This window comes from Paramisgurnus dabryanus, chromosome 20 (assembly GCF_030506205.2).
Source record: "Paramisgurnus dabryanus chromosome 20, PD_genome_1.1, whole genome shotgun sequence".
NCBI lineage: Eukaryota > Metazoa > Chordata > Actinopteri > Cypriniformes > Cobitidae > Paramisgurnus > Paramisgurnus dabryanus.
Window position 1 is genome coordinate 25,646,410 of NC_133356.1, and position 27,933 is coordinate 25,674,342.

Consider the following 27,933-nt stretch of genomic DNA (forward strand, 5'->3'; position numbering starts at 1 on the left):
AGCCTAAAACCAGATCTATAATAAAGTTGTAAAAACAGTCAATTTAATAAATGTGTTACTTTTAAAGGTGTCCATATCCCAATTTACAGTACTGCGTAGCTACAGTACAAGATGTTACCCCTCAAGTGGATACGTGGGGGCGCTATATGACCAGAGGAAGCTGTGTGAATCAGTCGGACTGAAGTACAAGCATTTATGAAAGAGCAAAGTTAGACCTTGTTTACAATGTCAGTCAGTCCAAATCCGATTTTGGTTCATATCCAATTGGAACCCAAGGTGTGTAACGCTTCACAATTCAATTTTCACACCATAGAATGTAAAGATGCAAAAATAAAAATGAATCTAAACGTTAATATTTTTTCTGGATTTTTTCTTTTCATTTTCTCCCCTTTTCTTAATTTTACCTTTACTAAATTGTAATTTAATAAATGAAAATTGTAACAAATGTTTTTTTTTTGTAGGCTATTTTTAGTTTTTCTGTTTGCTGTGTGTCATACGAGCAAGGGGGTAAAATTGAAAAAGGAAGTTGAAAGGAAAACATCATGTGGACTGGTTAATTCATTACTATTTTATTATTTATAATAAACACCTTCTATAGATCTGTGACTGCTAGGCAATCCAAAACTTTTGGAAATACCACACTGTAACATCATTTAATAACAATGACGTAATCAAACATTAACTTTTTTTAACTGAGATCACATAGTCGATAATTAAATTGTGAAAAACATATTATGGCTCCAAAGTGTTTGTAATATTCATATATGTCTGTCTGTCTCCAGTGCATCTGAAAATGCATCACTCCCAAGAGAGTTACATAAAAATGGTCACATTGGATTTTCCTTCTGCAGCTGGAGGTCAGGGTAGGGTTTTGTTGTCACAATCCCAGTCTGTCATCCTGCCTGTTTTCCCCATTCATCTTCCTACGGACTCCATTTCCCATCATCCTCCACACTCCCTGAGCATAACAACAATCCAATGACGAGGTCAGGCTACATTCAGAGGTGGTTTAAAATCCTTTTCATATCGCATTTCCAGAAATCCACTTCAGTCTGACTGCTCTGATCGCATTTGTGTAGCTTTTCGGTTACGTAAAACGCAAACACGCTTTTACATCGAGGGATATTGTCATGCCAGCGCAACATCATTGCCATAGAAACAGTAGAGATAATCTGGAAAACGGCAGAATGCTACAGGATGCACAGATCAGATCTAAAAGTTGTGATACACAATATGGACAGTGAGTCTGTCAAATCGGATACGCACCAAAATCGGATTTGGACTGACAGTGTGAACAAGGTCTTAGTGGTGGCCTGGTGGGTTACGCCACTGCTGTGAATTTAATTCCAGAGGTTAACATCAACCAATGTAGACATGAGCAGAGCAAGTAAAATGGTTCAAAAGCTACAAATTAATATGCAGGATTTCAAGGCACGTCTGTTTTTAAAGGTGCACTGTGTTTTAGAAGGATCTAAAAATCTACACAGTGGTCCTTTAAAGAATTACAGTTTTTCTCAGTTGCTTTGGAGCATTTTTCAGATTTCTAATTTTTCAAAAAACTTGACATCATTAAAGCAACACCAAAGAGTTTTTTTTTTTTTACCTTAAAATAACATTTCCAAAAAAGTTTCAGAGGTTCATCCACTCAAAACAGGGTGAATGGCACTTTCACATTTGCTTTGCAGCCCTCTATCAGCCAAAACCGCACTAAAGAAGTTTCCAACCGTCGGGTAGTGGTCCTGTAGTTCGAGTGAAATCTACAAAAACTTTCTTTATGGCAGACCTACAATCCAATCAGAGCCAGCTATGCTGCAGTATTTACGACAGTGCTAATGAACAATTACGCGTCTAACCTGTAGGGGGAGCAAAGAGCAAAAACTCTTTAGTGTTGCTTTAAGTCAGCTGTGCACCACATATAAGCAAATTCTTATTGTTTTGGACAAATTGCAAATGCTTTTATACAATGATGCAGATGATTATGTACAATTGTCTGCTGTTTGCTACATTTTCAATTGCTTATGTAATTTTCCTCAAAATACATTATTTCTGTTGAACAGTCGTACACCTCAAAACATTTAGTAATTAGTTAATCGCATAAGTCACGACATGCAGAATGGTTGACATTTTTTTCATAATGTTTTTCAATTTTTTTAGACTAAACTGAATTGATAAATTGAAGAGTTATATCATGTCGTCCATCTTTTTATACAGTCTATGGTACACAGACGCGTTGACGTGCGTCTGGAGCTGTAACGGCGCGAATGAGGCCTTTAGCGTGGCGCGGTAGACATGATTCCGCCTCATCTGCGTGTCTAGTTCATGTGAATAGGCCGAATAGGCTTTATGCCCAGCTGCACTACTTCCTGAACTTCAGCCAGCTCCTTGTTTCCTGTCTGCCATTATTGGACAAACTGATTAATCCAGTTGTGTCTGATTATTGTTGTTGTGACTACTGAGGTCAGGCAACCCTGGATTAAACAGTTTGTTTGTGACTACTGAGGTCAGTAGGGTACAGCCCTAGTGACAGAAAAGGTACAGTTTTGTACTTTTCTGACAGTGTATGAAAATGTCCCAAATCAGGGCATAGTGTCTACAAATATGATGTGGTCATATGCCTTTCTGACTACCACTGAAATATAGTTTGAGTGATTAAAAAAAGTTCATATTGTTTACTTTTGTAAACACTTTGAATTAGATAACCTGGCGGAGATATAGTACTGGATTACTAGGTGATCTTGGTCTGGATGTTAGTGTTAGTTTGCATTGCTGATAGATGTTTCATTATGAATCTAAAGATCATTGATGGTTATTCCAAAATGTAAAAAGTAATTTAGTATTATTTAATATGTTTTTATAATGGATTTGTAATGCTTTGATACTTTATTGGGTCTTTGGTTGTATTTGCATACACAAAGTAAAGCAATCAATGTGGGAGTGTGAAAACTTTATAGGGCCCAAACTTCATCCTGCTGAATATAATGGAAGATGGGTATGTGGATGAGTGGGTGGTGAGTTGATAAGGAAATGGGATAACAAAGGAGGGATATTGTTCATCTGTGTCTGTTCTTTTGACTGGACAACTGCTTATATAACAAGAATAGAAAGAAAATGGGAAGAAAGCCATTTTCTCATACATTTGGTGTAGTTATCATTGCAGGTTTATTTATCTGAGACTCTTTATTTCAAGTTATCTGTTGTGTTTTAATGTCTTGCGGATATCCTTCCCGCTGTTTTCATACTGATAGACCTTAACCTTATATTTGGTGTTTTCTTGACTCACAGGCCTGAACATTGGAGAAAGAGGTTGAAGGGTGTGAACAGGCTTATGTAATGTAATGTCTTTGTGCTTCACATTGTAACACTTAGTTTAAATATACAGTTATGACTAAGCTTTGAGCCTGAGGGCTGAAGAAAGCTAATAAATCTTTATTTATTAGATTTATTAATGGTACCCATTGACTTTCATAGTATAGTAGGAAAACAAATAGACCTACTATGGAGGTCAATGGGTAGCGTCAACTGTGTGCTTACCGTCATTCCTCAAAATATCTTCTTTTGTGATCAACAGAAGAAAGGAACTCATACAGGTTTAGAACAACACGAGGGTGAGTAAATGATGATTTTTCATTTTTGGGTGAACTATCCCTTTAATTATGACATAATTGTAGGCTGACATTAATTAAAAGCCCTGCGCTTCGCCCCTTCACTCCATCATTATAAATACCAATTAAATTATTGACGCCCTGCTTATTGCGAACTGGAAAACTCTCAGTGGACACGCTGGCTCTCATTCAAGATGAGGACACAGCCGCCCACATGCTGCTGATTTTCCTGGGATGTTATATGGGGTGGCTTGGCAGAGAGGGTGTGATGATGGCAATCCCAAAAGCACTGTGAAACAACATACACCAGATTTCAGCATTTACAACTTCATGAGATAAACCTCACATTTTGGGCTCTCCATCTTGAATAACTGACATGATGTGGTGACCCGAATTGGAGATGTTAACCTCTGGTAACAAGCTGACCTCTTGTAACTTAAATGTTTTGGTCTAAAATCATGACACTTTATGTGTTAAATCATGATTTTTTTAGAGATGCTGAGTCGATACTCAATGTTCCTAGGTCAACTTGGTTTATTGACACCAAGCTCTGGGAGGCAAAGTTTGAGGCTGACGCTTCCTAATTAATGCCTCCTTAATTTGACACAGTAAGGTAGCGTGCACACCAAATCATTTACGCTTTCCCAATGCAAGTGGTTTCAAAAATGCCAGCAGCTGGCGAGTTTTGTCCACGCTGATGCTTCTGATTTTCTCCGGGCAGTGAGCGTTATGTGCGCTGTGAATGTGCACCGAGAGCGTCGTGTTTTAGCCGCCTTGGCCCTTTTCAAAAGCCGAGCGCTCAGAGTTGAAAAATATTCAAATTTGCGTGAAAAGCTCAGCTTGTCAATGTGACTTCTCACTGGGTCGTTCAATCACAGTGAAGGAGGGGCGGTACAAACATCACAACAACCAACCGGCGCAATGTTCAACAACTAAAAAAACAAAGCAGAAGTATCACAGCAACCAAAGCGCTCAGCTGAAAAAAGTGGCTACAGTTGGCGTCTGCCTGACATTTTCAGCTTTGTTTAAATGCTTTGGTGTGCATGCCCCCTTACAGTAGCGCTGTAAAAGTCCAACATCATACGTGTTTTTCCATTGTCAAATCGAATATGCCCTCTATTTAAAGTTTATGCTTATATGATGGTTAACAGCAAAAGAGCGCTTACGCCTCAGTATTTTCATCCTACCTTTATTTGTTCTTTTTTATCACCTCTCAAATATGGGTAGGTTTCTTCAAAAATACTTAATTTTGAGCAAAAAGCTGAGATAATAAATTATTTATTGACAGAGAAGCATTTTCTCTTAATTGACGAGTTAACTTGTCAATGGCGGGGAAAGAGTTAAAAGTGACCAAAAAAAAGGCAGTGCCTTGCGTTTCCAGTAGTGATGGGGATGAGAACGCCTATGCCGAGTCCGAGCTAAGATCGAGTCCTTGAAGGGTCGAGACCGAGTCCGTTGGTTTTCAAATACAGTCGAGTCCGAGTCAAGTTCAAGTCTTTGAAGAAGCAAGTCCGAGTCAAGACAGAGTCGAGACCAAGACCATAAAAACATGTCAGTTTTCATATTCATGATTTAATATCACCCCAGTTAATAATCAACAGTTAGGCCTACAGACTAAGCTAGATAGGGAATTGTTCAGAGGAGCAGTCTTAACGTCTTAATATGGACTATGCTTTACTATCATTAAAAGATCCCTACCACCTATTCTGCCTATTTTTCTAAACTGCTTCAACAGTGCTGCTCTGTCATCAACATGTTAAGCCCACCCTGACTTTTTAAATCCTGGTTAGGACATGCAGAGCAAATTAAACATTTTTTAGTGGTATGTCTAAATTAGTAGGCTTAGCTAATTTATAACATTTTCCAATATTTCCCAATGTTATGCATTATCTTTGCATTTTCAAATAATGTCCATCAACATTGCATTTTATTATTATTGTTGTTATGTGTTGTGTGGTTTTTTATATGGACATTAATAAGGACTCGAGTCCTTCTCCTCCCATTGTGGTCCGAGACCAATGCTGCCTTCACGTGCTATCGTAATTATGGTAAATACCAAAATCCCACTTGGAAAATGCACATGAACACCCCTCATGTGGTATTTTCCACTGGGCAACTCGTAAAATATTTTGATGCCCGAGTTGCCGAGATGAGATTACCTTTGACCTTTTCAAAATGGCGTAGAGCAGCAGCAACGTTGTGAATGGTTGAATGACTACAAAAGCAATGGTAAATACCAGTTCACAAATGGAAAATGCACTTGAACACAGCAAACTGGTAAATTCTAGTTTACTAATGGAAAATGCACTTGAACACAACACGCTGGTAAATACCAGTTCACAAATGGAAAATATCATCTTTCCCATAGCACGTGAAGGCAGCACAAGTCTTTGAAGGAACAAGTCAGGACTCGAATACTACATCACTAGTTTCCAGGTGTTTAAAATGCATTTGATGCGATTGTCCCCTTAGACAGGTATAATCTATCTCAGAATCAATTGATTGGTCTGGGCAGTGCCACATGAAGTTAAACACACCTATGGTTTCTATGGCAGCAAAAGCAGTAATCAAGGTTAACCCTGATGTAACGCTCTTAACAAGCGACCCTATGAAGAGTTGAGAAATTCTCTGAATTTCAACATTGCTGAAAACACGATGAACAGAAATATATTACACCATTGTGCTTTTTGGGCATTTGAAAAAAAGTTGGACAGTCTGCAATACCCACCATTGTTACCATACAAGTGAGGAATCTTGGTGTGGTCTTCGACTCTTGAGTTGAAATTTGACAGACAAATTAATGCAGTGGTGAAAGCCAGTTTCTTTCTTGAGTTTTTTATTTATTTTAAAGACTTGGAGACGGTAATACATGCTTTCATATCCACCAGACTAAATTATTGCTATGCTTTATATCTGGGGCTGCCCAAAAATCTGCTTGCTCGGCTGCAATTAGTTCAAAATGCAGCGGTCAGACTGTAGACTGGCACGAGGAAACCCGATAGCATATCCCCGGTGTTGGCCTCTCTGCAATGTCTGCCTGTTTATTTCAGAGTACAATATAAGGTCCTTCCTATGGTTTTTAACGGATTACATGGTCTTGCCCCAGAGTATTTCTCTGCCCTTATGTTACTGCCCTGCAAGACCGTTGCGGTTGTCTTCTGGTTTTATTTTGCGAATTTCCAGAAATATATAAATATATTTTTTACATGTGTGTGTGTTTTTATATACATAATAATTACACACATGCACATATATTATGCAAATACAGACTTTTTTGTAAGCGATTAATCGTTTGACAGCCTTACTTTTCTGTGGCCTCCCCTCGTCATCTTTGCTAAAACACATCTATATTCTGTCACGTATAACACTGAGTATTGACTCAGAGCCTCAGAGAGACTTATTGTAGTGTAATTGTTTTGTGTGACATGTTTTCTTATGTGGACAATATGATTGTTGAAAGCACTTTGGTCATCAAGCGTTGTTTTAAATGTGCTATAAAAATAAAAATGTTTTTTTTGTTGTTTTTCCTAAACTTATCATTAGAGATCAGGAATATTTCCCTATATGCCATTGGTCAGCTTGTTGAATGCATGTAAAAATGTCATGTATTCATGTTAATTTCTATGTAAACTGATTTAGGAGCTTAATATAAAGTAAACACACTGTTATTATTTAAAAGATCAATATATATCATTATTTTAGCAGTGCTCTGCGGACCGTTTTACCTACACAACAAAGGCTTAATTGGGCAGCTATCCAAATAATTATCTACGAGATTGCAGCAATTCATTTTCCACCACATTCGTATGATTGTATTCTTTTGTGAATGTTTATACTACAAACCTATGAGGTGAAGACAAGCAGAAGTATTAAAAGCAGATTTATTATACTGAATTACAAATGAGTTTTTGCTCATAATAATGATGAATGTCCCAACATACTGTCAAGCACAGCTTTCTCCGTGCTGTTGCCTACTTTACGTGTATAGGTTCAATTAGACAAGATTGACGGCTTAGTGCAAGAACCGCTATAGACGAGAGGTTGTCAAGTTCAAAAAATCAAGTCCTTTCAGTTCAACAAGCCCGATGAATGATTTTTGAGTCATTTGACATTTCTGAGTACTCTCAGTGTAATTCTCAGAATTATTGTGAACGCACAACAAAAATGTTAAGTATGCAGTTTAACTGTACACCATGTGGCATCTTAAAGGTTTTAAACTGAGATTTCCTGACAAGAACATGCTCCTGTTTAAGCGACAGAGTGCGTTAGCAGCACAAAAGGTCATGGAGTTTGAACCAAGGGAACACACATTTTGATAAAAAATGTATAACTTGTATTGTACTGTAAGTCGCTTTGGATAAACTTGTCTGGCGAATGCTTACAGTAAATGTAACTTGATCATCTTAAAGGAGCCATTTCTTCCTAACACCTCTGTAGATTGGTAGACCAAGTAGTTAAGACGATTAAGTCACATTACATTTATGCATTTGTCAGACGCTTTTAGTGGATTTATTTTATACATTTCTTTGATCAGTCTGTGTGTTCCCTTTGATCAAACCCACATTTGCGGTACTTATGCAAAAAAAAACACAATTCATTCAATTTAGATAATTTTTTAAGGTAAGTGGTTGAAATCAATTTATTTCAGCTACATTTAAACAAACAAACAAAAAAATTTGGTTTAAATGTTGCTTAAATAAATTGATTGAAACCACTTACGTTAAAAAAACTTAGTAAATTGAATTAATCATTTTTTTCAGTGTACTCATTGAGCCACAGGAACATTAAATGATATGAAATATGATTTGAAAGTAATAAAGCTGTCATGATATTTAAACATGCATTGTGTAAATTTGAAGTACATACTTTTAAGGTGAAATGATTGATAATGTGTGTGCGCGGCTGGGTGTGTGCACATGGAAATGACCTTGATTATTTTTATAAGGTTTATTTCTCAGCCAGTCGTGCGATGCTATTGGTAGCCACTGTTTTGGACTGTTCAAGAAAGAGGAAGTCCCATGGCCCGAATTGGCAGTCGCTCCCATTTTCCTGCACTTTGTTTTCTTGTTCACTATAAGGATCAGAAATCTCTGAATCAACTGATCCAAAAATGAAATCTTTGTAGTTAAGGGAAAGAGTGGAAGTCTGGTTTTCGTAAGGAGTCTGTTTCTCTCTCCATGGGAAGGAAGAGGCACACAAAGCCTTAAGGAGGGGATTGTTATGGTTGAGATGCGAGCTTTTGCCCCCAGGAGGGTGAAGTTTGGGCTTGTGTCAGCACTCCAAACAGTGGCATTGCCGAAACGGCCCACTTAAAAGAATCACCGCAGGGAACAGATAGAGGAAGAGAAGCCACTTGACCTGTTTTCAATAAAGTTTGTCCTGTAAGCTCAAATTATAACCACAGACAGCAAAACATTTTAAAATGGACAAGTCGTGCATTAAAAAACAGATACATCTCTTTAAACTCGTGTCTCATGGCTCAATGAACTTTATGTGAAGTGGTGTTAATGGCAGACCGATATAGGTCGCACATTTTGTGTTTGCTCAAACGTCTTTAGCTCTTTACCTGAACGGGAAGCTGTGTAAAGCAACCTCCATTTGTGTCCATTTGCCTGTGGAAGCTGGGAAAGGATGTGCGTCATATTCCAAACAGAAAATAACGAGGACAATAACAAATAAATGAGATAGGCACTCGGTTTAGGCAGTCCAGCAGACGCAGAAGTGAGAACGTTTGGTGTTGGTGTGCTTGATAACTGAGGGTTAGCTGGGGACACAGTTTTTTTTCTTTTCTTTTTCTTTTTTACCAGCTTTGCCATCTTGTAATGGTTGACATGACTGTTATTGACATTTTAAAATGCCGAAAAATGAATATGCTGTCATTGTTTTTGCACTTTCATGTCGTTCCAAACCCATATGAAAGGAGAAAGACAGCACACGGGTTTGAGACAACATAAGGGGTTTGACAAATGATGTTCCTGTACAGTTAAGTCGGTAAAGCATTGCATTAGCAATGCAAAAGATTGTGGGTTCAATCCCAGGTTATACACATACGGGTGATTCTCGCGAAATTAAGACTTATGAGGTGTCATGAAACATTTTAAGCAGCATACATCAAAATAAGCAGCATACAGTTACAAACGTCTCTTCATGTATTTGCACATGATATCAAATGACATCATACAAACCAATTTTGTTGTTTTTTCCACATTTAAGGGGAACATTTTCATTACCGCAATGTGTCCATGACTGGATTTGGGTTCTTTGACATGGAAATATTTAAAATAAAAAAATTAAAAGTGCATGTTATACTATAAACATTTACAGTAAAGAAACATGTGCTATTTGGTGATCCTTGGTAAATGTAGAGACAATAATAAGGAATATAAATGTGTCCAAGAAAAATTTTCTCATCCTCCGCAACAATTTTCAATCATTGTTTAAGCCCTCAAGGAACTAACATTTTCAAAAAAAAAAATATATATATATAGTTGTAAGGGACATAATTGACTGTGACACTCAAGATGTCTACCAGGTAAGCAGTTCTTATTTTTTCTCTCCAGATAAAAGTTAAAATTTTGTTTGTCATAGTACCTAGACAACTTTTTAGTTCTCATTACCGAAACATGAGTTTGTAAATGCATATATTTAATGTAATATCATGTTGCGGTTATGATAATTTTTGATAGCAAAATTTTTTAAATCCTCTAAAAATTTTAGACCTTAATCTTATATGTACAAAAAAAATTGGCGCCAAGGGCTTTTTAAAAATTCTGATGCTGGACACCTTCTAAATCTGGATTTCATTTCAATTATTGACATAATCTATTAAAGATACCAAAATTATATTTACACAAAATGTCCTTTACATTGTCTTGGATAATGTACATTATGGATTTTGGACTAATCCTCGAAAATAAAATCCTCTCAGAAAACTTCTGAATCTTTACAAGCTTGTGAGTCTTTTAATTTGATTACTTACTGTCTGTGGTTTTTGTAACCTCTGACTCACGATTTTCGACATTGAAGGCTCTTTTTTGGTTGTAACGGAAGAGAAGAATAGAGTTTGCCAATGGAAAATTCTTTTAATTAGCATGTCTGTATTGGCCAATGTCCTGGGACTGTTTAGGACTTTTCCTGGCCGTACTGTAGAAATCATTTGTTGGGACATTTTGGGGGTGGGGGTGCATCATCACTGGGAATACTTTGGATAAAACAAGCCCTCTCTGTTTCCTCTGCATCCTAGGGGCCAGAAGTTAAATGGTTTACCGAGTTTACCAAGTTTTTTCGGTCAGTCCACTCGCTCAGCACATTAGTGAAATGTTTCTGAAATTTTCTGTCAATTACTATAATAGCTGTATGACACGTCATTCCCAAGGAGAGGGGAGGCGGGTTCACCTTTCATTATGAAAAAATGAAACAAGTTGAACCATGACATGCAATTGAAATGACAAAAACAACAAATACTGACTGTGCCAAGTACATACAGCTTAATGGTGATTGATGCCTTGTTTGTTTTGAAAAGTTTTACCTGATTATTAAATGAATACATGTTATAGCTGGCTCACAGCAACAAGTAAAAACAACAAGTTTTTATTTGCGTAACACACATTTATTAAGTGCTACCATAATGTTTTTCTTTAACATGGATAATATATATGCTCAGGCAGCAGCATGTCTTGTGAATGTACTGTATGTGAATTTAGTCCTGCGAATTCGAGGCAGAATTTAAAACTTTAAGGTATTACCCGTAAATACCCGTTATAATCATTCAGTACTACCCCAAAAATTTTCAACATGTATCAAAAAAGGCCAAACCAAACTTTTCTGGTTTAATTTAACCCTATGTCTGGGTTTGTGCCTTCTTGGCCCAATGCGAGGTCTAACTTTTTTAGAGTAGGGGAGAACAGGGGCGAAAGTACCAATTTTCAGAAAAAGTTAATTTTAAAAGCTAATGTTTTAGACGGAGATATATTTATGCTGTGGTCAATAACTCACAAGTGTGGTCTATAAATACCAGGTGGAATTTTGATCAAATGTAAAATTCCTTCAGTATAATTTCACTTTGAACATACCTGTCAGCAGGGATGAAAGTAACACACACGTGGGTCAAAAGTAACACAACAAAACAAGATAGATTTTTGTGTTACACTTGTTTTTATTAAATATACATGACTATGACCTCGTTAATATGTAACTGCAAACATATTTTGTCATTTATCTTTGTAAAAATAATGAAATTAAATTTTAATTTTAAATTTCATGATCAAATGTTTTAAAAGCAACCAACAGTACAAAATTTAATTGTTCAGAACAAAAAAATGTCAACAGTTGGAACACTACACTGTAAAAAAATTCCGTAAAAAATTTGCAGCTGGGTTGCCGGTAGCTTACCGTAGATTTTAATTTATGTTATTACTGGCAACATTTTGTTCAAAGTTAAATGAACATTTAACATTTACAAGTTTTTGTCTTTACAGAATAAAACTATAAAAACAGCATCAAGCAAAACGTTCTGGGAAACAAAATCTGAAGCAAAAAACAGAAAAAGTTTGATGATGATTTCTGGTTCCCAGAATGCTTTGCATGAGGCTGTTATTGTATAGTTTTATTCTGTAAAGATAAAGACTTGTTAATATTTAAAATGTATTCAACTTTTAACAAACTCTTGCCAGTAAATAACATAAATGTTAATCTACGGAATTTACCGGCAACCCAGCAGCAATACCATTGTAATTTCTACGGATTTTTTACAGTGTATGAAAATGAAATTAAATGAAATTAGAATCAATTTTCAACATGTACAACAGAATTAGCAGTGGGACAAAAGTAACAAGTTTTACTTTTTTCCCGACAGGATCTCTGCATTTAAACTTGATTTACTTTTATTTTGAAAAACAAATCCTAGATTGATCAGTACTTTAACACATGAAACGAGAAACACAACGCGTTATGCGTTATAAGAAAAAAATGACTGCTTTAAGAATTTACTTGTTGAAAACACCTTCTCTGGATCTACACGCAGAAAAACGGTGAGTAAATAACGGAATATTTGTCAGGTCTGTCAAGGGTTTGTGTGCTAAAGATGCTGTCATAGTTTGGAATGCAAATGTTATCAGGGATCAGAGAAAATCGCTGTTACTTTCGTCCCACGTTACTTTTGCCCAGGTTCTCCCCTACATATAAATACAGCGCCATGAATATTGTATTATTAATGAATGAATACAAAGAGACAAGCAATGGAATTGATATGCTTTAATAAGATATCAGTGCAGAGATACAACTTCTTATTGGGTAAAATTTCCCATACAGTAATGTCAACAATAATCATAACAATAGTATCATAATAATGTCAATATAAATTTAAAATTTTAAAATATGTATGTACTTGCTTAATCACTCTAAAAATGTCTGGGTTCTTTTTAACCCATGTTGAGTAAATATCGGACACACCGCTGGGTTAAAATTGACCCAATGCTGGGTTGTTGTTATGCAACCATGGGTTATATTAACCCAGCATGTGTTCTGTCCAATATTGCATGAAAAATAACCCAGCCATTTTTTATAGTGGTGTGACTAAAACATCCATCATTATAATAGAGTACACACTATCAAAATAAACTGCTTGTTTTATGTATCAGCATATGTTGTCTTTAAAGTTGAAGGAAAACCAATCAAGTAAAAGTAAAAGCAGTATTATATAAAACTTAAATGGCGTAGTGTATAAGACTGGTAAATGGTGTTCAAACTTTTTTATAACATCAACAGCTTGGCTACACAATTAAAGGAGCCACAGAATAAAATGAGTTCACTATTTTCTTTATGAGACTTTGGCATTAATCTCTGAAAGTTCAAGTAATAAATATAAAGCATTGCTTTGTGTCTTGAATGTTTTGTGTGCTAAATACAGAGGGCGCATTGGCACCTACATTTAATTGTGTTAAGGCACCCTTGTAACAGTTTGAGATTATTGCCATTCTTTACTATACTAAAAATGAAAATCTGTAACAGACTAAATTGACTTTTCATTGACTTCTTATTATATTTGCTCTTATATAAACCATATATATTTTAAATTGGTAATTTTACCCATTTGCTTTATTTCAAATAAAATGTATTTGGGAAAATCCGCCAATTCTATGTACCTTTCCCTAACCACCCCAAACAACTAGTCTAACTATCTCTAAAGAGTCATCCATACTTACCCAAAATGTGGAGAGGGTGGAGAGATCTGCATCAGTGGACAGGCTGAGCAGCTACTATCTCTCCGTCTATCACTCACAGCTTGGACACCTGTTATCTCTTTACCTGTCTCCTCTATACACTCATATTGTGTCTACTGTAACTATCACAGCTCCAGATACAGTGTACACAAGTCCTTAACATTTAAATATATCTACAAGATCTAGTTTGAAATCTCTGTCTGTCTCTGACATCCGGACAGCTTAAAAAAAGTTAATGGACCACCTCTAAATTAATTTGGTTTGAATACTAAACAGACTGGTTAGCTAAGTAAGGCGCGTGCAACACATTTAATACACATAATTTTATTAAAGGTGCACTGTGTAACTTTTAAAAGGATCTATTGACAGAAATGCAATAATATATATATATATATATATATATAACTATATAATCAGTGGTGTATAAAGATCATACATAGTCAACTGTATTGTTTTTATTATTATTATAGTCATTTTTATCTACATACACTGTGGGTCTCCTTACATGAGAGTCGCCATTTTGGGCGTCATGTTTAGGGATGTCAATTTATGCAATTTCCCATATTCAATGATCGTTTAAATTAACGATCAATCAATCAATCGAATAATTGTTAACTGTAATAGTGCAACAAGCCTTTACAGCAGTGGCATATAGCCAATGACATAAAAGTGTACGTAAAAACGCCAGCTTCCTCACGTGAATTAAAAGATTTTATTTTGTGTAAGTAACATGCTAGTGGGATTGTAAAATGAGTCAGTGTAGTTGGTGTTTAGATAAAAATCATCAATTTAATCTCGTAATGAAATATAATGACTAAAAGACACAGTATAACTCCGCCTCATATGAGCACTCTGCAGAGTCGCATGAAAGTCTGTGCGTTCATTACAAAATAAAAGTTTCATTATTATCAAGTGTTATTTTTCTAGTTGTTCACCTCGCTTTCCGAGTCGTTAATACACCGCTTGTTGTAATTATATCCAAGAAGCACATGAAGGACACTTTTCCCGTCGTCACCTCATCTTTAGACCTGCGGCGTACTTTCGGCAAAGATGCTTATATTATGAAGATTTCAACCTTCCATTAGAAAACCCGTAACAGTCAACTTAGCTAGCGTGTAGCGCCTCAGCCAGTCAATAATGATGATCAATGATATATGTTGCGGGCGTTCAGAGTGTAAAGACAGTCATTTACATTTTAGTTTCTTGCCAGAATTTAAGGTTACATTTTAATATGTTCATTAAAAATGGCTTCTGGTCTCCTTCCCTGTGTATAGCACCGTTAGCAGTGTTGCTATGCTAATCTTGTAAGATTCCCTGAAGAGGGTCTTTGCTTTCAGTATCCTAACTGTATTTGCATTTTCTGTATTGGACCCTATCAGATCCACTGCGGATGTCATTTCGTTTGCGTTAGCAGCCAGGCTCGTCTATAGCATGATGTTAAAAAGCCCAGGTGTGTGTTTGGCATCGAGCATCGTTGTGATCATGGCTAGTTTAACTTCTGTGCGCTTGTTTCATTTTTTTCACCAGCTGTGTATGTGCTTTGCGCAGGCGCTGCACACACGTGCTTGCTTATTCGGCAATCGTTACGTTTTATCGATTTATTTCTCATCGACAATTAATCGATGATTAATTGCCCTAAACGGACAAACCGTTCTATAGAGTGCGTTTCATTCCTTTGTTGTCTCAGACGATGACATGTTTGTCCTGTGGCGGCTACCTTAGTTTCGAAAAGAAAGGTGAGACGTGGACTGAGCTGTTGTTTGCGATTCACAATCTCACCACTAGATGGCACTAAAATCGACACAGTGCACCTTTAATTACAATTTTGCTTATTCCTAGGACAACTAAGGCATTTTGCACTAGATTGGGATATTTTCTACTACATTTTCATTCATTTGTATCGCCAATATTTTCAGTGGTGATTCAGATTAGATTTTTGTTATATTTAAAATACTGTTTTGTATTACAATGACAAAAACAAAAGACTACCATGACGCAAAAATAATACAATTTAAATAATCTATAATTTTTTTGCACTCAAGTTCTGGAAATACAGATTTTACTGAAAACTGGGAAATATTTTTTGGGGGGGATGTTAGGGGTGACCTTCATGCTAATTTTTCATAATGTGGACAATAAATATAGTAAGCAGGCCCAATTGTCTTCAAGCAAAATATAGCTTATTTTTATTTTATCATTTTTTTTATTTATTTAGGGGCAAATAAGGACCCAGGCATATTTTCATGAGGTCATCCCTCTACTGAATTACAGTAGCTTTGCCTATCTGACACACATAATGAACATGTTAACAAAACTACTATTACTCTCTTATTTTTGTACCTTAAAGGACTTTATATTTTATGTGTTTTTACTACGGGTTAAACTTTAAAGGTGACATAGAATGATTGAACGGAGTATTTATCCTTGTTCTGTGATGTGACATCTAGACAAAATTGTTTTTGTTTGGGTCTGTAATGCCTTAGAAGCTTCCTAAAAACCTCTCTCAGATAGCTCTATTAGGGTGGGGGATTTTAAACAAGTGGTTTTGCACCTATTTGGCTCCCCCTACTGGCTTTACTTGCAATCTCATTACTGATTGGCTGACTTTGCTGCCACTCAAAAAATTTAGCCAATTATTTTAAAGTGGAGGGGCAGTGAGATGCCTGTGATGTCATAAGCATCAGTTTTTCAGATTGGGCCGTTTTCTGGCTGACATTTCTAAAAGAGGAATTTCTATGAGACTGAGATGTTTAGCACTTTTTGTATGTTTGTGAATGCGGGTAGACTACCATTATTCAACAAAGACAAGGTAAAAATGGTTTTTCATTCTCTGTCCCCTTTAACAAAACATCTAAAAGACACGAATGTGTCTATGCATAACAGAAGAGCAGATTAGGCAATAAGCAACTTAAATGCTTGTTACATTACTGAATATTGCTGTGGGTCTCAAGGGCTTGGCAGTCATAAATAATAGTGTTAAAATAACAATTTTAAAGGGCATTAAAACGGAATGATTCAACTTTAAAGACAACCTCAGAGTTTATATTAAAACTCAAATAAAATAAAAGTATTAAAATATGTTATAATGTAAGTATGCATGTGAGTAAAACTGCATAAAGCAATCGTTTGCAACAACAAGAAATTGCTCAAATTAAACTTTAAAAGTTTAAAGGACCTGATGTGCTACATAAAAGAGATATCTAAAACAGATTTTGGAAAACCCCAATCAAATTGTACTGGCCTGCCAATAAACATCATATGCAATTGCATATTTCCAGATAAATGCCACCATTAACAACCATAGGACACAAGCACTACAGACTGTGATCCGCTGTAAGGACTCTGATTCACATCTACTGAGTAGACAAGACAAAGTACCAAGACAAATAAGCGCTACGACATGTAACTTTATCATCAAAGTAGAAATCTATAGTAGAAATCTTTGCTTTAAATATGTATGTTTACAGCTAAATTGACAAAAATATATGTATTTAGAGTGGTTTCCACAATAAGGCAATAAACAGACACAAAACCAAGAAAATAATAATAATAATAATAATATATAAGGCACAAAAGAACATATAACTTGAAAGTGGTCGGTGAAGAAAAGGCTTAATGTGTCAAGAGGTAGGAAAGTTAAAGAAATTACAGTAGATCATATTTCTTTGTATTTTGTGTGTGTGTGTTTTTTTTTTAAGTTGACAGACAGCGAGAAAGATATCTGCAGAGAAGCAGAGAAACAGCCGGCCAAAGACATCACAACACAACAGTTAAGCTCCTCCAAAAATACTTAAAATTCATTCGGAAACTTGATATGCAACTAAAAAAATAGTACATGTATAGACTTTATGAAGATGTAGACAATAAAAATAGAATCGAAGCTACATTTGCCGTCTATGCAGTCAGTTTGGGTGTGAGAGATGTGTGTATTTGTCTTTGTTTAAGTGTATAATAGGCTGGGATGGGTACTTTCAGGATAGTGAGATATGGAGACTGACTGCATTTCTGTGGGCTAGTTTACATACTGGTTTAGGTGGACTGATCTAATGCCTTTAAAAGGTCACTGCCCTGGAGCAAATGAAGATTTCCTTGTAAGGGGATGTTGACCTCGCAGTCATATCGAGTCAGTTCAGGCAGACAGTAGTAGTTCTCGAAGGACGGCCCAATAAGTCGACTCGCGATTCCTGCAAACGTAACCCAGAATCAGTATCGACAATGCATACGTGTGCAGACGAACAATGCAGATACGTTTGTGTTGTTACGAGAGTATGAGCTCACCGTCCATTTTAGAGGAAGTCTGCATGTTGAACTCTCTGTAGGTACAGGACTGCTCTCGATAGCGTTTCGTTGCCAGTCCGGCTTGATTACCTGCATACTGAGTCTTCCTGTGCTGGTGCTCCATGCCTCCGTTATGGTCCATGCCTTTGTCTAGGTGAAAAAGTTGACAATTTATTAAATGTCCGCATTGACACAGATCCGCACACTGTAATAAAGGATTTGATTCAACTTAAAAAAGTAAGTTACCTGGTTGCCTTAAAATTTTTAGTTGATGTATAAAGTTGTGTAAAAATATTGTGTCAACTAATCATTTTGAGTTGGATTAACACAAGGTAACATTTTTTTTTTAAGTTGAACTAACAATTTTTTTACACTGCATAAACGACTAAGGGTCAGATTTACTAACAGCTTGCACCAGTGCAAACCATAATTTTTTCGTTAAATAATAATTAGCAGTGAAAAGGTGTGGTCTATTTATATTCGCGACTGATCTTATTGCATATGCATTTCTAGTAGTTTCGCTTTCAGACGCAAAATTTATAGAAGGAGATTATTTCACGCAACTAATTTACTAATGTTTGCACGTGTGATATTACTGGTATTTGCGCCATTATTTAACGCCGAAAAAAGCATGTCTTAAATCATTTTGCACTTGAAATGGCTAAAATTGTTGCTGATAGAAGAGGCATCACAGAGATCAGAGAGCGCGTGGTACAAGGCCAGAGGAACATTATATCAAAAATATTGTTTGCCAAGCCATGTTATTTTTTGTTTGCTGGAGGAAATAAAAAAGGAGCCACTAGGAGAAATCACACAATAGCAGGCGTTTCAAAACCTTTTTTGTCGAATTTTTTGTCCTCCAGTTCTTTTCAGTGTACTTTGGCTTCATCATGGGATTTCACACCACAGATTTTCAGCTGAGATGTCTGTGGTGCTGAACTCAAGCACATCAGGTGTTTGTAGATCACCCACACCTGAGGATCAGCTTTGCTTATTTGCAACCCTAACTAATTTGCGCTGCTCTTAGTAGATTGTGTTGGTCATTATGGAATCAGCTGTTGCATCTGTGTTATTTAATTTGCGTTTTTTTAGTAAATAACCCACAGATATTACCACTCCCATCGGCGCTTTTTTTAAATTTCGCTAATTTGCCCCAGCTTAGTAATCTGGCCCTAAAAGTGATATATTATGCATACCAGGCCAGTAGTTGGCAGTGTTATGTGATGCCCTGTGCATTACATCATCGTTTTCACAAATCAACATGTTTGTAGTTTACAAACTTTAAAAAAATGCAGAATGAAGTTAAAACATCTTGGTTTTGCAAGTCAGTTCAACCTACTATTTTAAGTTTTGACATAACTTGTATTTTTATGTAACTATAAGTTTTCGTTTTTGAAAACCTGCACTTTAAAACCACAAAATGCTGTTGTCATGTAAACGAAGGGCCAAAAATTCATTAAAAGTTTCGTTTTCTGTTAAAAACTGTTGCATAAATGTCAAGTGATGTTAATTTTAGTTTTTAACAATGTGCAAACCAAGCTAAGTTTTACACTTTCGGAAAACATGGGATGGCGAAAAAGGATTCTTAAAACCTCATTGCCCCTATAGGGTGTTCTAGGTGGTAATGTTGTTTGCTTTGGTTGCCCAGCTCCAAAGAGCGCACCAGGGCTTGACATTAACACCCACGAAATGCGGTTAGATTTTGGCTGTGGCGGGTAAAACTAATCCCACTAGCCATTATGGCAGGTTGAATATTTTTTTGTAGTTTTCTTAAAAGTTATGCGAAATGATAAACAATGTGCAATGCGACACTGGGGAACTCCCATGAGCACCCAGTGCAATGTACAGTAGGGGTTATTTATCATAGAAAGCGCAAGAGCTGATGGATTTGCCAATGCACGGGACGCAGTCGGAGCACATACACACATACTTCGGGAAAGATAAAACAATTGCATGGAAGTGGTTGAATAGATTTAAAGTGCGTTCACACTTATAAAATACAATCTGCATAAACAAGGTGACGGTAAAATTCATGTACATGTCTTGACAGTATTTACTGCTGCTGTTAATAAATATTTAAAGTGTTTGTCTACGGTTTTTGTGTTTATCTTTTCAACTAATCTTCTACACCCCTACACCACTTTTAATATATTCATTAGAAGTTAATCTATTTTTGCCTTACTAGCATGTTTTTCATGCACCTAAATATGTAGTCTTAATTTGGGTGGTCAGTCTGCATTTGAAAGTAAATCTGCATCTGATCTAGCTAAATCAAGTAAAACTACTCAAATTAAAGTCATTTTAGGATGCAAAGGTCACATTTAATCATATAAAATGTATTTTACCAACAATACAATTGTGGCCAGTGAAAATGCTGAGTGGCTAGTAACTTTGGAAAACAACTAGCCACTTTGGCTCGTGAGCAAAAAAGTTAATATCAAGCCCTGGAGTGCACTATTAAATCTCTATGAAAATTTGGTCTCTATTAAAAACTCTCTCCCACATTCAATGCAAGTCTATGAGATTTTTTTGCGTTTCTTTGCCTACCAGAAAAATCTTGATTTCTGAATATTTGCAAAACACCTTTCCTCAAAATTATTGTGGTTTGTTTGAGCAATAGAAACCATGGTGCTTGCCTTAGCACAAACTGCTATAAATATTTTTGAATGTGTAATAAACGGGTGTTAATACCTGATAAAGCGCTAGTGCTGAGAGACTTTCGGTCCATGGTGGCACAACTCTCATTCCTAAGTCTCTTCCACATTGGCTGCTGTGACTTAGTGGCCGATGGCTCAACCTAAAAGATGCACAGCTTGATATTTAAACACAATACTGAGCCCATAAACACTATTGGTAAATCGTCTGGACACACACTGGACTGAATTTGTTTTGCTTTTGATTTTAAAAACACATCCATGTAGTTTTAGAGTAAAATATGAACAAACCATAGCCATCTGTGTGAACGAGCGCTTGAAGTTGTTAGCGAGAGCGAGTCGAGCTGGACTCATATCTCTGTAGTTCGGTCCAAAGTTCTCCATGGGTCTGCAAAACAAACACACGCGTTATCCAGACCAAGTTCAAAGCCTGAAGTACAACACGTGATTTAAATACTAAACAAAGCTAGGTAAATGGAAACTGCAAAAATATTTGGTTGATACAGTAGCACTGCTCCAAAGGTTAAGCCAAAATTACCTTTGCACATAACGTGCCATTCGATTGGCTGGCATGGTTTGGCACGAACGCTTTGCTGTTAGAGGATCCATCATTCCAGCTTTGTGTAACGGAGGGTCAGGTGGCCACTGCAGATTTTGACGTCCCCCCATAGAGGACAGAGGGGTGCAGGCTGGATCACGGTATGGTGGGATTTGCATGGGAGTATTACTGTAGGGTACAGGCTGCCATGACTCCACAGAGCCTCCATTGATGTTCTGCTTTTCCCCTCCTGAACTCATGTTAGGCTGAAACTGTGCTGCTGAGGGGGAGGTCAAGGGTTGGAAGAAGCTTGCAATGTTGCTGAAGCTTTGCTGGTTTGTCACCAGGCCTCCAAGGTCAGTGGATGTTTCCTCCGGGCAGATGGGATTGAGCTGGAAGTCTTCTCCATCCATTGGGATGTAGGGAGCCAATGTCTCCAAGTCCAGATCACTTAAGTCAGTCTAAAAGGAATTAAAGAGGTCAAAAGTTACTTAATTTAAAGTATTCTTATGTAAATATTATGGAAATATTATTGGTTAATTATCTTGTAACCTCTTTGTTGAAAGAAGTCTTTGTCTCCTGCGTGTCCAAGGAGAAAAGTTTCTCAGTAAGCTCCACCTTCAGATCGTTGTCCACTGTGCTGTAGTACTCATCCGGGGTGCTAGGCTGTCCAATAGAAGAAATACACTATGACACAGTGGACGTACAGCCATCAAAAGTACAGTTAGACAATATGAACAAAATATGTGAAGGTGAGAAGACTAAGCAGTCCATTTACCGTCGAGCAGCTGCTTAAGCTCGGAGTTGCGCTGCTTGGAGGCGGAGCTTGAGGCACTGAGAAAGTGGCGGCCATCTTGGGCAGGTCTCCAGTGTAGCTTTTCTTATGGCTGTCACGAATAGACTGTGAGGCTGCAGGAGCGATCGAAGACACTTTACTGTACATCGGGTGGTCTTCATACTGTGGCTGACCTAAGGGAGAGAGGGAAATTGAGTCATGTAGTCACGTCAGGGTTTACTTGGGGGTGGTAGCCAAACGTGATTTGTTAGAAAAATAAATTCTACAATGTATTTGTCAGCTGTTGGATCCTGAGGATTGATTGTTAGTTAAAACCTCTACACAAAAGGAAATTCTCTTCTGCTCTTACCGAAGTCAAGAGAGATAATGGTGTCACCAGGTGTAGGTGCCAGCTGGGTGAGATCCTCAGGTTCCTCTTTGAGTTTGGAGTAGAGCGTGTCACTTGAAAAGTGGTGAGTCTTGAACAGAGACTCAGTCTGATCCATAGAAAAGATTGTGGATTTTTCCTCAACATCACTAAGACAAGAGAAAAAGATTAAACATGTATGAGCTCTTGTGTCTTTAACCCTTAAGTGCTGTTAATAAGAAATGTACTAATCTGCTGTTAGTGGACAAATTTGGGCACTTTGGGATTCCCTTTAAATTTTACAGAAATGTCCTAAAACTATATATTTTTTCTTTTTTAATAAATGTAAAAAGTTATGCATTTATTTGATGTTTTTAAATTTTTTAACCTTAATAACCTTATTTAAAATAAGCATATTTTTGTTTTTTACCCAAAATTCTCACGAAAACATGATTTTCAATAAAAACTTTATTCCACTAATTTTAATATAATATAAACATTTAAAATAAATGACACTTTTGTTTTTTGGTGACATCTGATGGAATTAAAATAGCGATGTCATGTAAATATATTAATGTAAATATAACATAAGCATTTTTAATGTTATTTTTTAAATTAAAATTAATTTTATAAAAGATTTTCCTAAAAATCTTTATACCACTTATTAAAACATAGTGAAACCCCCAAAATATGTCCCACTTTTATTTTAGTGACATCTGATGGAATCGAAATAGCATTTACATGTAATTGCGATGGCTGTACTACTCACTGGTTGCAAAGGCTAAAATCAATAAAACAATGTTGTAACAAACGTAATGTCTTAAGTTCTAGATTTTATCAAAGTTAAAATCGTTTAATAAAAAAATTGTTGGGTTTGACAAAGATGTCTTACTATGCTTGTTATAAGAAAAATACAAAGTAGGAGAAAGAAATCACTTATTGCAACATTTTGCTGAAAGCATCATTAAATGTTGCAGTGGAACTCGATCTCTTTTTCAAGTGTATATGTGTGTGTGTGTCTGTGTGTGTTCTGCAAAATGGCTGGTTGACAATTTTTTTTGAATGCGCAGTTATTGTCTTATTCAATTTTTTATTTATGTATGAGTGAGTAGCTGTTTTTATTTGACAAAATAATAAAAAGCACTCTGTTATAGGCTCTTTCAGTTTTGTGTTTGTGGATGTGTGTGTGTTTGTCTGTGCGTGTTTGTGTGCGTGTGTGTGTGTGTGTGTGTGTGTGTGTGTGTGTGTGTGTGTGTGTGTGTGTGTGTGTGTGTGTGTGTGTGTGTGGGTTGGTCTATGTGGTTTACGAGGACATGAATAGTGTATAATAACATGTTTATTATGCTATAAAGGTGGTTTACAGGGACACAGAGAGTGTCCTCATAAACGGAAAAGCTAAAAAAACATACTAAATGGTAGTTTTTCATAGATTAAAGACTGGCAACAGGTTTTTGTGACATTGGGGTTAGGGACTGGGGTAGGTAAGGGGAATAGAATATAACAGTTTGGACAGTATAAAATGCATTGCGTCTATGGAGATGTCCCCGTAAACCACATACACCAACATGTGTGCGTGTGTGTGTGTGCGTGTGTTTATGTATTTGTGTTGTATTTATTGATGGTTATTGAACAAATAAAAAAAACTGAAAACTGAAAAACTGCTCTGAATTTTAGTCATTTCCCAGTCATTTCCTATGGGTGCCCCAAAATGAGCACTAACGGCACATTAAAGATTTTTTTTTAATTTTCAGCAACTTTGCTGAATGAAGTCCAACTTGTTTGGTGTGTTTAGGTGACAAACTGAAGAAAAGTAGCCAAGTTGTGTACCAATCAAATTAAGAAAAAAAGTAGCCACGTTTTGTAAAGGGCAGATTAAGAAAAAAAGTTGACAAGCTTTGTACCAATCAGATTAGGAACAAAAACTGCCAATTTTTGTACCAATCAGATTAAGAAAAAAAATTATAAAAAAAAGATTTTGCCCAGATTTGTCCCCGACATCACTTAAGGGGTTAAATAGTATGTTTTAAATACAGTGTTGCATTACACCGACCTATCCAGTACATTGAAGGTATACATTTTTATTATCAGAATATGTGCCCTTTGCAAATTGAACCAATAACCTTTGTGTATCATTTATCCCAAACCTCAGACTACACAGACACATTTCTGTTTTATTAAACAATTTTATATTGATAGATTTGTTTAATTAAATATTTTATAATTACAGCTCACACTTAACCTTAAATTATACATTTTTAATATTACACATTTCAAATATAACCTGAAATCAATTTCACATCTGCATACTAAATTAAGGTTTTCTCTTTTCTTCCCTACAATTATTTAGTCTGTAGATTAATGTGTGCAGCCGACTGAAAACTAAACACGAGTTGGCTGTCAAGACAGCGGCAAAGCTGCTCTGTTGTAGTTTTTAATTTATACAGTTATCAAAAATCAAATCATCTTTTTTTTTGTCTTCGATTGGCAGGAAATGAAAGTACATGAACAAATTACTCGCCACCTTTTATGCTCACCTCAGCACGTAATTCACGCACACAATGCACTGTGGCTGGGAGTTGCGACTGTTGTAGATGACGGTACCCTGGGTCTCCATCCACACATAACCCCCATTCTTAGCCAACATCCTGTACCGACCACTCACCGCCTGCCCTTTAGTACACACTAAAGAAAGGAGAAAATATTGATTATTTAAAAACACACTGACTAGATTTTTATTCAGAAGTAAAATGACACAGCTCTTTCATTATCACTACACTTTAAAAAAAAAAAGTGACACTAAATGTCACTGGGACATTTAGGTACAGATGTATACATTTTTACCTTTGAGGTACAACTAATATAGACTCTTTAGGTACAAATGTACACTTTTATAAGGGTGCCACCCCAGTGACAGCTTTTGTACCTTTTATTCCAGAGAAAGTACGCTGTAAAAAGTGAAAAATTGGTTACTTCAATTGGTAAAACCTAAATAAAAATTATGTTTATTTAACCTAAAAGTTTTACCTAAAGTGAAATTTTAAGTTGAAAAAAATAAACATAACTTTTTTACAGTGTATACGAAGTACGGTTAGTGAAAAAAATCTGAATTTAAGCACGGGGTTTCTTTCAATTCATACAATGAAATTTGAATTGAACTGGGCCCATTCAACAGGATGCTAAAATAATTGCATGAAAAAATTTACAGAAGTATAATCGAAAGAAAATCAACAAATTTTCAGCTTCCATTTTGAAGACCTTTGACTCTTTAAAGCATTGATCATCATCTAATATTTGTATAATATTCCTAATATTGTGTGTACAATACAGCTTGTAGCGTCAACTGTCCACATATTAAATTGCAACATCAATGCCATTATGACCAAATGTATTGTTTCTCTTTTATTAGCTTTGTACTGACTAAGAAAGGTCTTGGGCAGCTATAACATAAAACACCCAGACAAAAATGGGGGGGCAGGACCCATCAAGGGATTGCTAACATAAGCAACATATATTCAGAGAGACACAGACAATGAGGGATTGCTGATCTGGTTTTAACAGTCAGTCTCTCTGGCATTCGCCCTGGACTCGTTCCAAATCAGTCGTGGGAAAGCGCTGGTTGCGGGTCACACGGTTCACTCCCGGCCTGTGCATGTACGGCCGCATTGCCGTAGCGAGTCTTGCGACTGTGCATGCATACGGCCTAAAAGGAAGTTGTATGAAAAGCTGTTCTCTAAGGAGCCTCGAGTGACCATCAATGCTGCTGTGCTATATATAAAGAGTGCTTTTGAATGTATATAACACATCCTCTGTTAAGAAATACACAATATATAAGACTGAAGGTCTTGAAACAGGATCAAAGAGTTTTCTTTAACAGGTGGTATTGTGCGATTTTATTACCTTCTTAAATATAAAGTTGCTAAAATGGGTTATTTGCGGCAACCCATAGAAGAGCTATTTTTGGGTCCCCTTAAGCTTTCTTTAAGTCAAATATTTTTCAAGTATCCTTACTGTTTTATAGTCAGAGAAATCTTTTTCCAACACAAAGAAGCTTTTGTGCAACAAAAATGATAACATTTTGTGGAAGACAAAGGTTCTTTATGGAACCATAGACCATGTAGGGACATTTATTTTGCTAATGAGTTCATTGCGATTGCTTACAGCATAAACAATGTACATTTTTATGCAAATTATGGTCATTATAGATTATTGATAAATACATTTTATAATTCCAGGCTCAAAAAAAAAAAAAATGCTGGGTTATTTTTAAACTAGTTTCATGTTTCACTTCATGCTAAAGGTCTGGGAACCATGGCTACGTTGAATGGCCTAGGGTCGCTCAAGAGGCCATGTGACTGACATGGTGTGCAGTGTCATGTTTAAGGACATGGAGATTTCGCCACAACAACAGACCGGTTTGCAATCATTCACAAACAACTCTAAAGTTTATAACAACAACAGCAAACACTTTAACATATCTTGCATACTTTTAAAATGCAACGTTTATTAGTTCTTGATGCAGCACACTTTCACCGATGTAGTAAACATGACAGCTTTCTTCTTAGATCAGACGGCTTTGTGTTGTTTCTGGGCGGACTGTTAAAGATTGCGACACGCACGTCTCCCAGAAATCCTGTGTAAATCAACCAATCAGAGGACGACTTTGAATCTGCTGTGCTTCCAGATGAGTGTGCCGTATGCATGGCTGTTCAACCAAAAGACGTTCCATTGGTTCAAAAAGGCACAAATCCAGCCATTGGGTTAAATGAACCCAGAATATGCTGATATTTGACCCAACAATGGGTTAAAACAACCCATTAACACCTAAATAATCAAATTAATTAAATGATTGGTTTTGTCCCTTTTTTGACCCAATGCTGAGTTGAAAATAACCCAGCATTTTTTTGAGTGAATTTAGATCTTCAAAGCAATGAAAGAGAAACTTCAGAGCGATAACATTTTCCTCTGGCCACACAAATGCATACGAGTCACGAGGCAGCCACGCTCTTTTTCTCTCGACAAGCCAAATCCAGATCAACATTTTTTTTCTCCTCTAGTCACTATGAAAAGCCTCTAATTACATGTTAACGTCACTGTGGACAGAAGCCACTCCACTCCCAGCATCTGATTAGGGGGCAATCTGGGACACCTGGCCGGGCCGAGGAGCACCATCCCTGTCTACGGCTGGTTTCTTATCTCCTCTGTCACACATAATGGGGTTCAAGACGTCCTAATGGGTACTGAGGTCGTCCCTAATAGAGGCAATCCAATAAGGCTCTTTTGAATCGTATTCATAACTCAAACATGTGTGCGAAATGCAATTTGTCTGAAATGCAATTTGACTCAGAGGGCTGGCGATCTCAGTATATATATCGCTGTTTGCTGTGTGCGGACGGCCCGTGTTTGTGCAAGGCAACCGATATTAGGTTTCACCTCTGCTTAGTAAGAGGGAGAGAGAAAAACGAAATCTAAAAGGCAATTGGGTGCATGCAGCGTGTTGAT

At 36.6% G+C, this 27,933-nt stretch overlaps 1 protein-coding gene across 1 annotated transcript in view; it reads right to left on the bottom strand.

Annotated features, from left to right (window-relative positions):
- Positions 1-12,839: 12,839 nt before the first annotated feature.
- Positions 12,840-27,933, bottom strand: part of epas1b (endothelial PAS domain protein 1b) — a 52,301-nt gene continuing 37,207 nt past the window's right edge. Inside the window, exons 8-16 of the mRNA XM_065297319.2 lie at positions 24,969-25,116; positions 22,438-22,604; positions 22,071-22,261; positions 21,845-21,958; positions 21,293-21,753; positions 21,046-21,142; positions 20,792-20,897; positions 18,101-18,250; positions 12,840-18,006 (exon numbers count right to left, since the gene is read on the bottom strand). Of these exons, the coding sequence (XP_065153391.1) occupies positions 17,852-18,006; positions 18,101-18,250; positions 20,792-20,897; positions 21,046-21,142; positions 21,293-21,753; positions 21,845-21,958; positions 22,071-22,261; positions 22,438-22,604; positions 24,969-25,116 (1,589 nt within the window). The 3' untranslated portion in view covers positions 12,840-17,851. The remainder of the gene's footprint in view (positions 18,007-18,100; positions 18,251-20,791; positions 20,898-21,045; positions 21,143-21,292; positions 21,754-21,844; positions 21,959-22,070; positions 22,262-22,437; positions 22,605-24,968; positions 25,117-27,933) is intronic.